This window comes from Platichthys flesus, chromosome 1, assembly GCF_949316205.1.
Source record: "Platichthys flesus chromosome 1, fPlaFle2.1, whole genome shotgun sequence".
Lineage (NCBI taxonomy): Eukaryota > Metazoa > Chordata > Actinopteri > Pleuronectiformes > Pleuronectidae > Platichthys > Platichthys flesus.
The window spans coordinates 6,228,787-6,246,907 of NC_084945.1; the positions used below are offsets into that span (position 1 = coordinate 6,228,787).

Below are 18,121 nucleotides of genomic sequence, written 5' to 3' on the forward strand. Positions count from 1 at the left end.
TATCCTTACCTCTGGCAGTAGTTGTTGCTTCTGTTGCTCCTCGCAGCCCAGAGAGAAAAACAACATTTCTTGCGATGCCATTCGGTGTTTTTCAATATCTTGTGTCATTTCAGTTCTTCAAGACAGACGGACACTTTGTAGTGACCTAGCTGTTAGCCGTCAGCTCACGCACCACCGCTAACATTGTCCGAATTTGGTCTAATGGAAGCTACTCAACACAAACTCCTCTGAGGAATAACCGTTTGTCCATTTCATCAGGAAGGTTTCATATCAGTGACGAGTAAAGCCAGACCAAAGCAATCAATCAATGAAGAGTCATGACTTTAGTGACTTTTTATTAACCATGCAGTGACTTATTGTGAAGAGAGTTTTGTGTGAACCTCTAATCTCATGCAATTTGTATGAAAACACTGTGTTTGGCACAGTTTTTACAGAGTTCTGGTGTTTGCGTCATATTTTGTGCAGGTTTATTGCTCATTATTTGTTCCTTTGTCATTGCATTTAACATGAGCATTGAAACGCTGCTTTTTACAACAAAAAATATGTTGAAAATGAGCATTTCAGTGTTTAATTTATGAATCACACCCAGTCCCTGATGAAGCATGCTAGTATTTGCAAATTATTCAATGGTAACCAAGCTAAAAGTTATTTCAGTAGTTCTGTGGTGATGTGATAACAAAATACACTGAAGCATTGTGTAGTTTTCTATGTTAGGCACTTTTATTAATTTTGTATTATTGATTCACAAACGCAAATAATGTTGAAAACAACACATTTAAACAGTTTGGTATACAGTGTATGTATATGTAGAGATTTAACTGGATTCAATTTACAGTTAATGTAAATAGCATAGGGAAGAAAGTGATAGATACCTGAAAAGAATTATTGCTACTCTCTAATATCTGCATGAAGTATAGTTTTCATTAACTATCTGTTGTTGTAAACAGATTTTTTGGCCACAGTATAAAAAGAGAAAGCAAAAACCTGGTAAAGTGTGTTAGCTTTAAAAGACAGGAGTGCGTCAAAAATACTAATCGTTAAAAGGGATGTCTATCCTCATAACAAAGATCTGTTCTAATCCTATCAAATGGATTCCTACAGTAAATGTTACCCTGAACGTGTTTTGTGCCGTTCTACTTCCAGACCTGCTGAATATCACAATTGTCACACTGTAGTACATCAATTAAAGTAGTACAAGCTATGAAAAATATATCAGTGTAAAGGCACAAGAGACTCGCTCAACCATCACAACACCACTACACGACACCATCAAGACTCACAAAGAGCCGGCTCAGGGGAACGCAACCATTGCTCCAGGAAAGCTGCAAAGTCCAAACATTAGGTTTTACACAGTCAAACTCAAGCTGGAACATTTGTTGTAAATAACAAGTGAGTTTGGTTTGAATTAAGAATTGCAAAACAAGAGATTAGTCGTTAGCTATGTTTTTTATATTCAAAATTCATGTCCTAATCATTTCTAATCGTTTTGCTTAGTGTTGACACAAGTGTGCAGATGTTCCAGCTTCCAAAGCGACCGCTGCTCACCCCTGAGCCGCTCTGATTACTACAGCTTCTATCAACCTGGCCAGCCAAGTCTTTCCACTAGAGGACACTCTGGTTTCAACAAAAGGAAGACGTCTCACTGCAATCTGTGGGACACAGCAAGAGGTCTCCACTGCACCTCCACGACCCAAATCCAGCAGAACCTCACGTAACCAGACTTAACTGAGATCTCCATCAAACTGTCGACCATCTACCATAATGGCAAAGCAGGATTTTAGATTTGGATGAAGGTCAGCTTTTGGGGTTATTGTGAAAATGTGCTACTTTGGACGTCCACAGGACAATAACTGCGCCACACAATGTTTAGACTTAAAAAGTAGCTGAAGTGTTACAACAGACATGAACATGGTTAAAAAGGTTGGTTCACATTCAAAGAAACTTCATTGTACTCTGCTCAATTCAAATCCCACAAGCATTTATGAGTATATACATAAATGTAGATTCCCTCTTTAGTTCTACTCTAATGTCAGATAAATCTAACATGAATCTTATTTTCTGAAGTAAATTAAAATTAGCTTTTCTTCTAAATAAAAGTATAAATATCAGTAAAATCTTCTTGATCAAAGTATTTTAAACTTGCAGGTCTACATTCCTTTTTTAAAAAGGAGAAAAAACATTTTTTCATACATTTACGTTTTAATATTTTGTTGTTGTTAAATATTGTTTGCCTCTTATGGATTGGCCACTGTTAGGTTATAAAGGGATCTCTTCATTGGAATAACTATATCATCCAATAGCTCATTGGAAGGTAGAACCCGTGCAGGCTTGTGAGTATCGTATCAAGGTCAACTTGAAAAATAATGTGAACCTACCTTTACTATTCTAGCAAAAATGCTGTTAGATAGGAAAACGCTGAATGAGAGCTGACTGTCATGTGGGAATGTGAGGAGTGGTCTTGTGTTCATGTCCATTTCACATTTCAGCTGATCTTTTCATGTAATCTGTGGAAGGTGACCCACGTTTCAAATGACTTTCAAATATTACGGGTTAAACCCACAATATAAGAGCAGAGATTTTCATTCCGAAAAAGATTTGACAGAAATGCACGGAATTGTATTTTCACAAACTGTACCGGCAACTTTAAAGTGTTTTACATAAACAGTAGGTAGTTGATGAAGTCAAAATGATCCACTGGTTAGTCTGATACAAAGAGACTGGTTTTAAGTAAATTCCAGTTGGCTGTGTTTCTATAGAAGTATCACATTAGTATCAATCAATCCTTTAGTTATTTGTCTGTATCCACAACACAGAGGAGATATCTGGGAACAATCATACTTCAACAAAATGAATTTCAGAACTTTGCTGAGAGACAAACACACAAACACACTGAGCACCCACAGGGGCCACAGCAAGGGACTCTGGGAAAATGATGAATCCAAGTCCGTCGGTAGCATCGTGTTTTGTCGGAGGAAGGCTCAACACACAAACTCCTGCCTCATGCGGATGATCTGCAGTAAGGCCGCCTGGACGTCCTCATCCATGTGACCCTGAGAGACCAACAACAAGGATTCTGTTAATCAATGGGTCACATCTTTGAGATAAAGTTGTTTAATGTATACTCTAGGCTTTCCAACTTAGTCCATCTCCCATTCATTAACATGGAGGATGAGGAGGATACACTAACTACAGTCAGCCAGCAGGTGGCGATCAAGGCCCAATAGCTTTACTGCTGGGGAGCAGTTATGCCCTCAATCTTTATAAGCAGTCTATTGATATAACAGAAATTATTTCAAAAACCTATTTTGCCCATCTGCTGGCTGTCTGATGTTGTTGCTGGGAACAGTTCATTAAAAACCTTCTGAACGATGGAGCTCATTATATTTTAATTGAGACCCTTAACGAGACAAAAGTTTCTCAGTGGTCAGCATGCACTTTAAAATCTTTGAGAAAGAAGTGAGTCAAGTTGGTCGATGAGGATCTTACCTGCGCTGCACTGAGGAGATGAGTTCGATAAATTGAAACCACCTCCCGGTGTTGCGTCTCAGCATCCTGAATGAGCAGAAGGGAGGGAGAAAGACAACAAGAGCATTCAGGGTTATAAATTCAATTTCTTTCTTACTAAGGTCTCACTACTAATGTGAGGAGATTTAAGGTTCTGAAAGTAATAGAAAATAAGAACTTATTATTGTCTCATATGCAGTATTCCAGTCAGTCACTAACAGAGAAACAGTTACCGTGGAGTGAATCTAACTAAGTATAAAGCAGGATATCTTGACGTGATATTCTGTAATACATATATAAATATGGGGGTCCACTCACAGCCAGCTGCTGCTGTAGGATCTTGATCTGGCCGTGGAGTGTGTCGATTTGCTGCGTCTGCCTCTTATTGGGTGCGTTGCTGGTGTACGCCAGCTGGGACAGACCGTTCAGCGCCTGCTTCAAGCGCTCCACATCCGTCAGCAACTCTGTGATCTGACACACAAACACACATAGATAAAACATTTCATATTGGTAGATTTTTCCTCACCACAAATTATAGTTTCTTTTCAAAATCTGCACATTTTAAGTTTTGAAATTTCCCTCTGGATCAATAATGTTTTTACATTTTTAATAGTGGATTATCACAATTTAAAAACTACACACACACTGACTGCACCACAGTATGTTTAAATAATGAAAGAGTCTGTTTATAACTCAGCTGTAATGTCTGTTATCTCCTACCTTCTTGTCTTTAGCTTCAGTCTGCTGAGCTGACCTCCTCTGAAGTTCACAGATGGTGCTCAGCGACTCCTCGTATCTCTCCTTCAGCTCTCTGATTTCTCTCTCGATGGCACGTTCCTTCTCCTGGAGAGCCTCCCTCTCCACCCTGGACTTGCTCTCGCCCTCTCGTGCTCCTGCAGCCTCCTGATGGGCCTCCTCACACTTTTCCGATAAGCTCAGTAACTTGCTGCTGAGGTTGGCCACCTCCTCCTCCAGCTGCTGCTTCTCTTTCTTCAGCTGGTTCATTTGGTCTTCCTTGTAGCGAATCTCCTCCAGAGCCTGTGTGGCCTGCAGGAGCTCGGATTGCAGGGCGGACACATCTTCAGCCCTCTGGGCGTTGTTCTCCTCCTCCTCACGGAGAGCCATTTGTAGCCGAGCGACTTCAGCCTCCATGGCCTCCTCTCCCTTAGTCTGTTGTCGTAGCAGAGACGCCTGATCCCCACGGAGCTCCTGCAGCTCTCTCTGTAGGGCACCAACCCTCTGGGCCTCCTCCTGCTGGGTCTCTCTTGCTTTCTTGCAGTCGGACTGGGCTTGCTGCATGGCGTCGTTCAGGGCTTTGAGCTCCTTGTCGTACGTTGATATTCGGGTCAACTCTGATTTCAGACGCTCCTGGAGATTCTGGATCTGAGAGTTGCAGAGAGCGTTCTGCTCTTGAAGATCGCCTTTCTGACGTGTAACCTCCTCATGCTGTTGCTCTAATCTGACCAACTGCTGAGTCAATTCCTCAAATTTACCCATCAACCCTTCCTCCACTTCCTTGTGCTTTTCTCCAGTAACTAACGCTGTTTCCAGTCTTTGCTGAACAGATTCAATCTCAAGTTTTAGTTTCTCTTTCTCCTGCTTGCTGCTCTCTGCAGCAGATCGTTCTCTGTTGTACTTCTCTTCCATTCCCATGAGCTTGGCATGCAGCTCCTTCACCTGGGCACTATGGGAGTGTTCTTTCTCCTCAGCTGCTGTCAGTGGAATAAACTTGGACTGAATTGCCTCCTGGATGGTATCAAGTTCTTTCTTCTGGGCCTCTAATTCCTGGGTAAGCTTTACTGTTTCCTCCTGCGCCAACACATACATATCTGACACTTCTTTTGCTCTATTCTCTGCCTCAACCACAGCAGCGTTCAGATGGTCTGTGGTCGCTCTGTGGTCTTTTATGCTCATATAGTTCTGTTTCACGTCTAACAGAACCTTTTCCAACTCAGCTTTCAACTTTTCATTTCCTTCTTTCGAATACTTAAATTCTTCCGCACTTTCTATTCCCTTGGTTTCCAACTTCAACATCTCAGCTTTAACACTTTCTAACATGGAACTTAACTCCATCTTCACTTGCTCGTGCTGCTGTCTGGATATATACTCCCCCTCCAGGCTCTGCTTCAGAGTCTGGCTCTGTGTGGTCAGCTGTACGCACTCTTTATCTCTGTCTTCACATTTCTTCTGTAGTAGTTCATGTCTCTTCGTCAGATCGGCATTCTGACACCTCAAAACGTCCGTTTCACTCTGGTTTTTATCTCTGGCAGTTTGGAAACTCCTGATGTTCTCTTGCAGGGTGGCTCTCTCGGTCTGAAGCTGCTGGACTTGTCCTTCTGCTTTTCCGTAACGTTCACTAGCTTCTACTAGTTTGTCTTCCAGCTCCTCCAGAGCTGTGACCATGTTCCTCCGAGCTTCTTCGTGATCCTTTACAGGTATGTAGTACATTTCCAACCTGCTGTTGAGCTCATCAAGCTGTTCTCGTAGGATATCCCTTTCCTCCTCACTCTCCTCCACCTCTTGAATTAGGGCCTGGCTTTTGGCGGTCACATCCACCAGTTTTCTTTTCAGTGAAGCATTTTGCTCTTCCAGAGCCGCTCGTATCCTCTGGTGCTCCTCGGCTGACATCCCTCCTGATCCTCCCTGGGATGAGGGACTGTCCAGCTTTCGATGGAGATCTGCGACTTCCTCCAGCACCCGGTCGTAGTCTTCCCTGAGCTCAGCGAGCTGTCGTTCCTTCTCATCCACAGCATTGGTCAGCAGGTTTTTCATGTTGTCAAATTTCTCAGCTGGTACTGTGCTGCCATGTTTAGTCTGGCTCTCCTTCAACTTGGTTTCCATTTCTAAAAGGGCTTCGGCAAGTTCTTCTCGTTCTGCAGTCAGAACTCCCACCTCCTGGTTCAGACTCTCTGCCTCAGTTGCTAACTGGTTTTCACTGGTCTTGTACTCCTCCAAGGCCTTCTCGCTCTGTTTCAGTCGGTTACGAACGCGGCCCACTTCTGCTGAAGCACCTTCATACTTGGCTTTGACATCCTGGAGCTGGATCCGCAGTTCGTCTGTGGCCTGGCCGCCCATGTGTTCCTTAACAGCGACTACGTGGGCTTGGAGCTGTTTGACCTTACACTCAGAGTCCAGCATCCGCTTCTGGACGTCTCCCAAGGCGTCCTCCAGTTCTTGAATCTGCTGGTCAGCCTGCCTCTGGATGGCGTCTCGGTTTTGAACCAGCTCTTGGCACTCTCGGTTTTTACGGTTCAGGGCGGATTGAAGCCGCGCCGTCTCTTCCTCTGCTGCATGTTGTCTTCTTTTGACTGTCTCCAGTTCATGTCGGAGCGAATCCAGTTCACCAGAGAGGTCCCATCCTACAGCTGGCGGACTCTTCTCTCCGGCTCTGGACAGTGAACGCGACATGGCAGGATGCTGGACCAGCTGCAGAGAAAGAGGAAAAACTAATTCTTACCATTGCACAGCAAGTGTGACAACATCATTATGTTATTTTATTGGAAAACCAGACACTTTATTTGAAAGTACAGAACAGCTGTTGATTCCTTTGTGATAAATTCACAAAAGGTTGTCCTGGTTCGCCTCAGACTTTTTCCCCATTTTCAAATACGGACTGATTAGGTTTGAGATTCAGAACGAATTGAATGAGTCACACAACTCTTTTAAAGAAGGAGACAATGAAACCCATCTGGATCAGGAAATTGTATTAGCAGCAAACAAAATATGATTAGCGGCAAACTACTAACACTGAGTTTTGGTCATTTTCTACATCATTTGTAACTGTTAATCAGATAAAAATGTACCTGATCAGAATCCAAGCTGTGAGTTTGTTTGATCAAAATGTTTTCTTTGCCTGGAAACACAAAAGTGAACAAACACATGATTCAAACCAACTCATAATGTACCTGTGAGGTTTGGAATAAAGATATACATTTTTTCTCTATAATAAAAGATAGAGGGAGACTAACCTTTGATAACAGACTGGCCAGAGTAGTCCCCCTGTGAATGTATACAGATACATACACAAACTTTTTAGACTTAGAGAATACATGTAACAGAACATTTTGGCTGTACCAGTGTAAAAAACGAACAGGACAATTAAAATACATAATAAATAGACTAGATTGATTATACATTTTCTAATAGGAGATGCACTCAGTTGCAAATGTTTTATAATAAAAGTTAAAAACTAAATGAATAAAGTATATTTTAATCTGATCTTATAAATACATCCCCCTTGGGGTTATAGCCTCGAAGCAGAAAACATATATATATATATATATTTACATATATAATTATAAAGTCACTGACCAAAGTACTCCTAAGCTGGACTTTGACAGTCTCCGGGCCTCGAGCCCCTTCCTCTCGATCTTTGGCACTGAGCAACACTTTCAGGTGATCCTTCTTTAAAAAAAAAAAGAAAAAAAAAAGGGAAGTAAAGCAAGGGAAACTACACATGTTAGGAAAAATAAAGACTGATTAATTAATAGCAACAGAACAGGAGCGTTTCTTTGTTGATACAACAGCACCGATATCCTTGGAAGATTGTTTTCACGACCTTGCTTGAGTTAATATATGACAGTATAAGATTCTGATAAAACTCTATTAAGGAGGAAAAGATTCGTACCTCTTTTTGAGTGTCTTCAGATGCCATTTTTTCCTGAAGATTAGAAAAAGAGGATTTATAACTAACAGTACAGCATTTTGGTAAATATCCTCATTCTCTTGTGAATGAAAAGTGTTCTGGTAGCTCATCAATTATGCTCAAAGAATGCAGCATTCTAAACATAGTAAGTGATGTTTTACAAAAGCAATCAGTGTTAGAAGCCCGCTCTGCCTACTCTTAAAGAAACACAGTCCTAAATCCAACATTATTGTTATTCGCTTGGCAGAACCTAAGACTACGAAATGATATATCTCAGCTTCCAAGCCTTGAGTGGGTCCTTCAGATCTGCCCACAGAAAATGATGTGCATTGGAGAAAGCCTCCTGTGGTGGTGTATTGTTTACCTGTGAGAGCTGTTGCTGAAGTATGTTGACCTTATCTAACAGGGTCCTCTGCTCCTGGTGGTACTTCCTCAGACTTTCCTGCAGGGTGTTGTTCTGTTTCTCCAAGTCCTACAACACACACACACACACACACACACACACACACACACACACACACACACACACACACACACACACACACACACACACACACACACACACACACACACACACACACACACACACACACACACACACACACACACACACACACACACACACACACACACACACACACACACACACACACACACACACACACACACACACACACACACACACACACAGGTTTAAAGCTAAGAAACAGTCATAAGTTTACACCTGGCATTAAAACGTGTTCAGGATTCGGATCAAAGGGCGGAGAACATTTCATTGATCTTGATAAATAAAACTGACAGGTTCAGGGGACAGATGTTTCTGATTTTGTGGAATTTTGTGCAAATAGAACCAGTGCATTTAAATATTGTTTCACAGGGGGACTGGTATACACTCTACTGTACTTACATTTTAGTGCAGTGAATTCAAGTACATATTTTGAATGTCCTGAGACTCTTATGAGTGACAATGAAGAAGAGTCAATGTGTGTGCGACACATACGTGTATGATCAGATCCCTTGTGTTAACCTCGGAAGCCTCTGATCGCTCCACTGAGTGCTGAGGATGAGACAGAATCGTTTTTTACAACCATGTTTACAGGTTATAACATTGTCACAAGCTTAAAACGTGTATGGAACAACTTCCACTTGTTATCACTAGATGGCAGTCAAGTTCAACTGAGATACGGGGCAGCTCGACAAAAGAAAAAGACTTTGGCTGTGAGACAATGCAATTTCCTGTGTGTTTTTACAGCAGAGGCTTCACAGTATCTAATCATTTGAATGCTGCATGGGAAGGACTTTGACTTATTAATGTCAACAACAGCTTTGGGATACGAGGAAACCTTGACCTTTCTCCTCTTTAACAAACGCTTTATGGAAACAGAATGGCAACACAAATGTCACGTCATTAGTATTCCTGCTACATGTACACAGGAAGGTCTTTTAAATATGTAGAGTAGTGTGTGGAGGGTGTTGCAGCTTCTCCTCTCTATAGGTGAGGTTGAATGGATGATTTGGGGGGGCAAAGTGAAGGCTGCAGGAACTACCTGTCGCTTCCACTGTTCCATCTTTGCAGTTTCTTTTTCTGCAACAAAGCAAGAAAAGAGCAAGTTCAGATTCCACTTGTTCTCCCACATACAAAGATTTGACAAGATTACCACTGTAAAGTCAAATAATAGTGTTTACAGCTCAGTCGCTCCTGAAAACATGTTCCAGGAAAAGACACAAAAAAATGACAGAAGAAAAGAAATCAGAGAAAAGTTTGATCTTTGTCTCTGAAAAGCAATTTATTTTCTTATGTACAGTGTATGTTTACATTCTGGAAGACGGTCAAATCTAACCTCTACAAGATATTTGAAATAAAGCTGCCTTGATTTTCTGTATCATTTGTATATTTGGTACATTTGTGTATGTATATTTGTTTGTGTTTTAATAAGTACAGTTATCAAACCAGTGGAAAGTGGCTATACACATATATATTTATATATGTGCCATTTTCACTGTATGTATTATGGTTTTGAAAAAGGTGACTCACTTAATAGATGCTTATTACACCACGTAGCTTAAACACAGCAAGCAATAGTCTCAAAACCCTGTTACCCTTCAACTGAGTCACTTCACAGCTTGAAAAATGGAATTTGATTTGAAACAGTCTACTTCCCATTTGTTTAAAATTGAATTTTAAACAAATGGGAAGTGGAAACGAGATGATTTTTCTTTGGCATTATTTGAAGATCATCACAAATGCACACACAAGGCTAACATGTGTCAGACAGAAGTTAAAATTTCAGATGCTGTGTTGCACTCAGAGGTCAAATAAAATATGCTATTCTTGTTCTTTTATTAATTTCAAACTGCTAATGATGTTTTTTTAGCACGTTCTGCCTCAGGTGGTGTTTTTTCCATCTACCTCTGGTGACTTTGTCGAAGTAACTTTTGACCATTGCAACGAGCTCCTGGTTCTTGCTGAGGCGCGCGTAGTGGACTGTATCATGACCCAGGCCGTCGACCACCTTCACGTCAGCGCCGCTTTTCAGCAACACCTCCACCGCGTCCTTGCAGCCGTACTCACAGCCCAGAATCAGCGCCGTCCTGAGGGAGACCAACAACGACAGTTTAGGAGCAAAAACATACACAAACTGTGCTACAACTGTGTTATTGATGTGATTTATGCGTAGCTCACAAAGCAAAGCATCTCAAAAACAAGAATTCACTGTGTACTTTGCTTAACTGAGATTACATCTGGATGTTAATGATTGAATTTTAGAGGACCCTTTTGTTTTTACAAACGCTGGTGTGGTTAGAAACCCCAATAAATATGTAAGTAAAAATGTGTTATTTACTTTTGAGATGTTGGATATTATATTAAATTGAAAACAAAGCATTTAAAATTTTAATCATGTCAATAATAAAATTATTAAAATTAATCCACATGCCAACAGTTTCCAGGACTCAACTCAGCCTTGTGAGCCTGAGATGCATATTAAGTGTTTATTAGTTGACAAAAAAATACGCAAATTAACTACTAATGATCTGTGGCTTCTAGTTTCTGTTGTAATTTTCAATTTCTCCTTTTTAAAAATGATTTATTCTTCCATTTCTACTCTAGCTGGTATTCATCAACAGTCCGACACAGGTCTAGTTAAAATGTGTGTAGGGTCCCTTTTGCAAAATCAGTAAGGTGTGTGGTAAAAGTTCATAGCTAGCACACAATCTGTGTTTTTTTGTGATTTGATGTTCATGTCAGAAAAAGATCAATAGAAATGCAAATAGATTGATTAGTTGAATGTACAGTGTAACACCCCTTGTCAAAACCTGCACCACATTTTGATTCGCAGTGATTAAAATTGATATTTGACGACTCGAACAAAGAAGATGTCTCTTACTTGTTTTGCTTGTCCCGTATGGTGATGTCAGCCCCTCGCTCCAGCAGCAGCTGACAGATGCGTGAATGACACATCTGGGTTGCCAGTACCAAAGGTGTCCTGCCATCCTGGAGACAAAAAACACACACAGGCAGACATATAGATACACACATTTCCACAAAGTCCCACTGGTACAACACAATACAGTTACACAGTGAACGGCTCCATTCAAGGTGTCAATATGTCACTTGCCTCAAAGCACCCAGTTTAACCCTCAGTTTAAAGAAGGTTCATTCAAGTGGACCAGGTGGAGATTTAGTGAATCAGATTGTGTGTTGCTCTAACAGACCTGACATGTAGTGAACTACTCCCACAATGACCACTACACAGTTGGCACACGGCAATGAAAGAAATGTACACGAGAGGAGACCATTTAAAACACTGTGTGAAATGAAGTGCATCATTAATCCTCACAAAATCAGTGGCATTCACAGATGCTCCGCTGTCACAAAGAAGCTTCACGCTGGATGAGCAGCCGGCCATGACTGCACAGAGAAAGAGGAGAAACCACTGCAATCAATTCATCCCATTGACAGTAACACAGAGAAACATGTGTTCAGCAGCTCAGTGCTGGCGTGGACCCTGCTGTATATGTTGAAGGTTTGCAGTCAAAACTAAAAGAAAGCACTTTTTCACTATTATCCTGGGTAACGGGATAAATGATAACATTCAGAGCGGAGTAGGATAAAGCCGAGTTAGTCCTTTTGAACGTTACGTAAAATAGAGTTTGGAATAAAGTTAGTGAAGTGAGTACTACAGCAGAGTGTCAGTGTTAAGAGTCTTACCAGCATCATGTAGAGCTGTTCTTCCTTGTAGGTCCACATTTCCAACTGGACTGTTGTGCTGTAAAAGAACATAGACAAAGGTTTGCGCGTTGATTTTTTCTGGTGTTAAAACATGACGGATTAAAGCATAAACTAGATCTATAAAATAATGAGGTACAACATTTGTCATATATCTAAGAGCACTATTTAAAGCTCGCTCTAACAGCAGCGTCTCACTAACGGCAATAACCTACAGTTGCTCTGTAAATAATTAACATGAAAAGTGACATTTTAGCACATATGAGACATCACAGATTTAAAGAAAACATGTAAGTGTAATCAGCGGTGTACATTAGACGTATTAACACAGAGCAGTTTTCACACAGCACAGTATAATAACAAAGACCCACTAAAAGCCCTCAAACGTAATTTCTTCTAAGTATATAATGATGTTAGTGGATCAAATTACAGCAGGGTCACTAATAATTGGTTCACTGCATTACATCATGTGGCCAACGAGGCAGGTCAAATATGACCATTTTCTCAAAGTGGATAATGACGTTAGCTTGATTTGATTCTTTAGCCTGGATTTTGAAGTTGTTCAAAAGCTAAAAGAGTGAAAAGAAACTTATTTACCGAATCACTCAAGTTACAAGGCTGTTGAATCAGACAATTATTCAAAAAGTCTACTTTTTGAAAACAAAGTAATTATTTAAATGAAACAATTAAATTGTTTCACTGAAGAAACAACTTGATGGCAATGGAACCTAAGAAGGCAACAGCAGGCGAGTCATGTGCTGTGCTGCCATGTTCGAGTCGTCTCTGCAGAACTGTGCTGATGTGCACATGTTGTGGAAGCTTTGAGGACTCGATGCCAACAGGGGCCTGATGTTGCTGGGTAAGCTTGCCAGCGAGCTCTGCCCCCCCCCCCCCCCCACTATAAAAACCCAACTCTCTCTAGCAACAAGGACCAAAAATTAGCTGCCCGCTCAAGTGACAAAGCTTGGGGTGGGGTGGGGGGCTGGAGGCGCTAGAGCGGCAACGGGAGCCGACGGCAGAGCATGGAGGGTCGGGGGGGAGATACCCTATACTTTGAGGGTTTGGGCTGACAGAGGGAGATAGTGGGGGTGGTGGGTGATGGCGTCCAGCTGCTATGTCTGGTGTGATGACGGCACCAAGAATGGACGCCAGGTTTGCAGGAGGGAAGGCTTGTCAACACCACTGACAGCTCGCTGCCAACAGCCACTACCTCTGTTAGATCACTGCCATGTGACAGATAGGGGCGGGGCTACGAGGCTGAGAGAGCACAATATCACAGAGGTAGCCCCCTCATTGTAAACACATAAATCCTAAAGAGGGGCATGGTGACTCAACAGGGCCCACTGTCGACCGATACAGACTGGGCACAGCTGCCAGAGCTGTTGGGCAACAATTATTTAAAGGAGCTGTGACGGAAACTGACCCACCAGTGACTGAGAAGCTGCTCTGTGGGACACATACACAACAGTGGAGATAAACAACACGGCAACATGAACAACAAGTAGAGGAATGGAAGAAAATAAAACCAACGATATAAAGATCAAAAGAATATAAGTTGTTATTATGTGTTGTGTTGTGTTTCCTCACAGGAGTAAATAACAGTCGGGTACAGAGAGTGTTTGTGGAGCAGCGGTTGTTTACCTGCAGGAGCTTCTGCACGCACACCGAGTGTCCGTTTCTCGAAGCCAGATGAAGAGCATTTTTACCTGAAAGTGATAAATGAAGTGAAAATGAAGTACATTCACATCCTCATGTGTGCATGTGTGTATTTTCGGAGCCATATGCCGCAATGTGCAATTATCCAGCTACATACTGTTATACATTGTAAATAACAAAAAAGTTAACCAATTAATATTTCAATATTCCATTTGAGAAGCATTATATTTACAAATATTATGTTGGAGTCACGATTCCATTTCATTACTTGTTGAGAATGTGGTTAAAGCAATTCCATAACTTTTTTTAATCACAATTTACAAACGTGCCTCTAAAAATATTTAGCAGGGAGTTCAATCCCGCACGAATCAGAAAAGTTCCAAACTGATTTAACTTGATTAAATTAACAAACACTTCCAGCTTCATTAGGTTTGTTTTCCCTCTGGAAATGTCAATGGACAAATTTAAAATGCAGCAGTTGACAACTCCTGTTATGCAAAGATAATGTGATACCAATTTATGATCCTCATTAGCAGATGGAGTAAACCAATATAAAATTATTGATATAGTTTAATGAGCAAGAAATGAAGTCTGTGTCTGTGCAGTGTCTGAGGATATCGGTTAATAGTTTAATAATTCATTATAAATTAAGCTTACGCCTCTTTTTGCTATTGGTTGTAATTTATTTAAATAATCATGCTCATTGATAAACATAGATGATCCGAGTGTGACAGGGAATTTCAGCAGCTAATATGGAAGAAGGCAAATGAAGGAAGAGAGACTCAACCCTTTTAGATACATGATTTTTTCCCAGTATTTGTGTGGAGGGAAAGTGGTAACGTTGAACAGTAGCTGTTTATTCTAGGTATGACATTCATTTCAATTATTTATTTTCGGCATTGAAATGGACAGACATCACCACTTTAACATTCCTCTTTGAACAGCGTTAGATTTAATTAAGATTATTCTTCAATATAAGCTGCCATGAAGAAAAGGAACATGCTTGCTAGCAGCCCTCTGTGTAGTTGATGAATAGAAAGAGACTGACAATGAGAAAATATGGTCATGAAAAAAAAAGGTAAGAACAAGGGACACAGAGCGGTATACTTTTTAATCATTTCAAAGAGAAGTTGCCATTTCTGCAATGTGCATTGAATGTTTAAGTAGTTTCAGTATGAACTCTTTGCTACTGATGTGATGGGCATGGACCAAATATAAACACAAAGAAATATAATATAAATACAGCTCCAGGGTACAACTTTGATCCTCACCTGTGGCATCAGTCGCAGTGACATCAACGTTGTGTCCCAGGATGAGATTGAGACAGTCTTGGTGTCCTCGTGTCGCAGCCAAATGAAACCTAGTAATCAAGAAGATAGATGGAGACATTTTAGGAAAGGAAATACAGGGCGTGCAGGCAGAGTGAGGTGCAGCGGAGGGCAAGGGAAAAAGGGATAGGGTTTAAGAAAAGGGGGTGAGGGTGAAACTTAAGGACAAGAGGGCGACTGCAACCGTCTGCCTGGCTCCTGGCTATCAGCAGGATCTGCAGTCTCAAAGTAAATAACCCTCAGGGCCTGTATTGACTTTAAACAAACCAGGAGCAACTTGTCTGCTTCCTGGTGTAACCCCCCATATTATATGACTCAGCAATATTATAAAATCATTTGGCAAAGTTGCACAAATACTACAGCTTGCCTCTGTGTTCACAGTCTCATTTGACCAACAAAGTATGAGCTATTAGTCCTAAAGTCCTAAAATGTTATATTTACGTTTTATTAACAATAAGTTCATCAGCTTGTGGATCATGTGGTTCAGTTAAAAGAACCAGAGAAGTTACTTAATGTACAATGACATGTGATTGTTTATATTCCATGTTTGAATCGCACAAAGTCGGCATATTCGCATGTTAAATACTAAATTAAGTATTTTCCAACCTGTATTTCATCATCACTTTTGACTTGAAACATTACCGTTCACCTCCTCTGATTTAACCAGCAGCAGCATGGCCGCCACAAGCCATGAAGCTCTGCAGAGCACTTGTGTGTAAACCTATCTCAGTCTGTCGCCCGTCAAGTCACATGAACCTGTTTATACTCTCACCCCAAAGTATCTGCCAAGGAGACAGCTAGGCTGCCACCTCAACACTGGCGCGGGTATTAAAAGCCGTGTTGATGGCCACAAGATGCTGGTTCTCTGATGAGCAGCGGAGAGTCTTGACCTCTCGGTGCAAACAACAGAAAGGAAGCAGACCACAGCTCCCCAAGTTCTGAGGGCAGAGCTGATGTGAAACATCAAGTTCATGAGCCACAGCACTTTCCAGAAAGTAAATGAGAGAATGTTTCTAAACAGGGTCAAATGTGCATGTATTCTTTCTTAATTCCCTCTGTCCAAACTGCTCCATCATTGTGGCATATTGTCTGTAGGTCCAATGATGGCTTGATGTGCCACTCAGTAGCCACAGCATCCATAAAAGTTGTCACTCATGATGAGCCCACACTTCACTGAATTCCGCAGTAATTTGAGAACCCCATTGTCTCCTGCATCAGCACAAAACAGCAGAAAAGCAAACAACTGAAGAATGGTACAATGTAAATACATTTTTGTGGTTTGTGGGGACGGTTCCTTTTGTGGTTAATAATCCTTCAAATCTTCGTTTTAACAAAAAGTACTGCCCATAATCCTTTTCATTAAAGTCCATGTGTGTTGACTTTTTTGTCTTCATTGGATTTCTAAAGTAGTGTCAGTGTGCCAAGAGCACATGCACATATGAAGCACTCTGACAAGGATAGGTTTCATCATGAGGTTCACCGGGATTATCAACTTTAAGCAAGATTAAAGTCTTTATCGGCTGAGTTGTGAACTACACCCGAATTAATATCAAGGATTATCTAGTATTACCCATTAAAGACAAAACCTGCACATCTTCATGAGATCACGCTGAAATCAAAGCTTACTCTTGTTATTCTTCAAAGACACTTGCTGCTAACTCTGACAAATAATGGGCTCGCACCGGTATCTTTAGTCAGTGCCAGTTACACGCTGCAGGGCCAAGAGAGTGCTGTGATGTCATGTGGACCTCTTTTGCTGTGAAGGTCGTGCCAGCTCGCTTTATGAAGGTCGAGCCAGCTCGCTTAGGCAACTGCACAGAATGAGAAGGTGTGATGGGCGGGCTCACCTCATTGGGAGCAAGCTAATGCCACGCAGAGATGTAAAGCGTTTACTCAGCTGGAGGCCGCGATGGAACGGTTAGAGCTGAATTCATTAGCTGAACACAGTGAGGTTAATCTGGGACCCACCAAATTATATATTGGAGGTAACAGTTTGTAATTAGTTGCCCCGCAGAGGTCCGTGATTACATGGGATCACCATTCGACATTCCTCTGAAGGCGTTTGCAGCAGTCAGAATGCCACTGACACATGTTGGTCTGTGTGTGGCCCACTGAACTATAAGCAGACTTGCTGAGTTGCGATTGTGGTTCACTTTTGTTTTGGGCAGATCTGGCAAGTGTGCAACTTCTTTCCATAAAAGTCCAGTTAAGGTGATGCGTCGATTTTAGTGTGAACTAGCTGTGGTTTGTCTGCCCTGCAGGGGAACACTAAATAATGAGTGCAACTGTGTTTAACTGCAACAACAGTCTGTCTTTGCACGGTTGGCAGCCTCAGGTTCTGGATTTAGTTCTGACAAATTCCAGCACCTTATAATGGGACCGGACATTTAACAGGTTGTTTGTATGATTCTGTTTATTTACACCCATGCATGTATACAGTCACTAGTTTGTTTAATGGTGTGACAGGAGAATTTCACACACAGCTGAAAATACTTAGAATCTGCTGTTCCATAGTTATATGCTTTAATAAAGCCTTTGTCAAAATAAACCTGAAGCTCAGGCCAGACACCAATGACTTCATTTATCTGGGGATTAAACTGGGGGCGCCCGGACTCCCAGAATGCTGCTGCTGGAATCTGTACCTGCTTTTTTAAACAGCTCAGTGTATTGTTTTTCCCAAGGCTGGGTTATTGTAATCACTGATAGGACCAAAATAAAGGTCAGCATGTGATACCTGAAATATCTGTGGTTTTTTGGAAG

At 41.4% G+C, this 18,121-nt stretch overlaps 1 protein-coding gene across 1 annotated transcript in view; it reads right to left on the reverse strand.

Annotated features, from left to right (window-relative positions):
* Nucleotides 1–693: 693 nt before the first annotated feature.
* uacab (uveal autoantigen with coiled-coil domains and ankyrin repeats b) overlaps nucleotides 694–18,121 on the reverse strand; it is a 39,862-nt gene continuing 22,434 nt past the window's right edge. Inside the window, 18 exon segments of the mRNA XM_062403510.1 lie at nucleotides 694–3,017; nucleotides 3,020–3,050; nucleotides 3,487–3,552; nucleotides 3,823–3,975; nucleotides 4,225–6,930; nucleotides 7,308–7,357; nucleotides 7,473–7,503; nucleotides 7,816–7,908; nucleotides 8,132–8,164; nucleotides 8,514–8,621; nucleotides 9,150–9,206; nucleotides 9,697–9,734; nucleotides 10,560–10,741; nucleotides 11,536–11,642; nucleotides 11,989–12,059; nucleotides 12,360–12,417; nucleotides 14,019–14,083; nucleotides 15,305–15,393. Coding sequence (XP_062259494.1) covers nucleotides 2,833–3,017; nucleotides 3,020–3,050; nucleotides 3,487–3,552; nucleotides 3,823–3,975; nucleotides 4,225–6,930; nucleotides 7,308–7,357; nucleotides 7,473–7,503; nucleotides 7,816–7,908; nucleotides 8,132–8,164; nucleotides 8,514–8,621; nucleotides 9,150–9,206; nucleotides 9,697–9,734; nucleotides 10,560–10,741; nucleotides 11,536–11,642; nucleotides 11,989–12,059; nucleotides 12,360–12,417; nucleotides 14,019–14,083; nucleotides 15,305–15,393 — 4,123 coding nt within the window. The 3' untranslated portion in view covers nucleotides 694–2,832.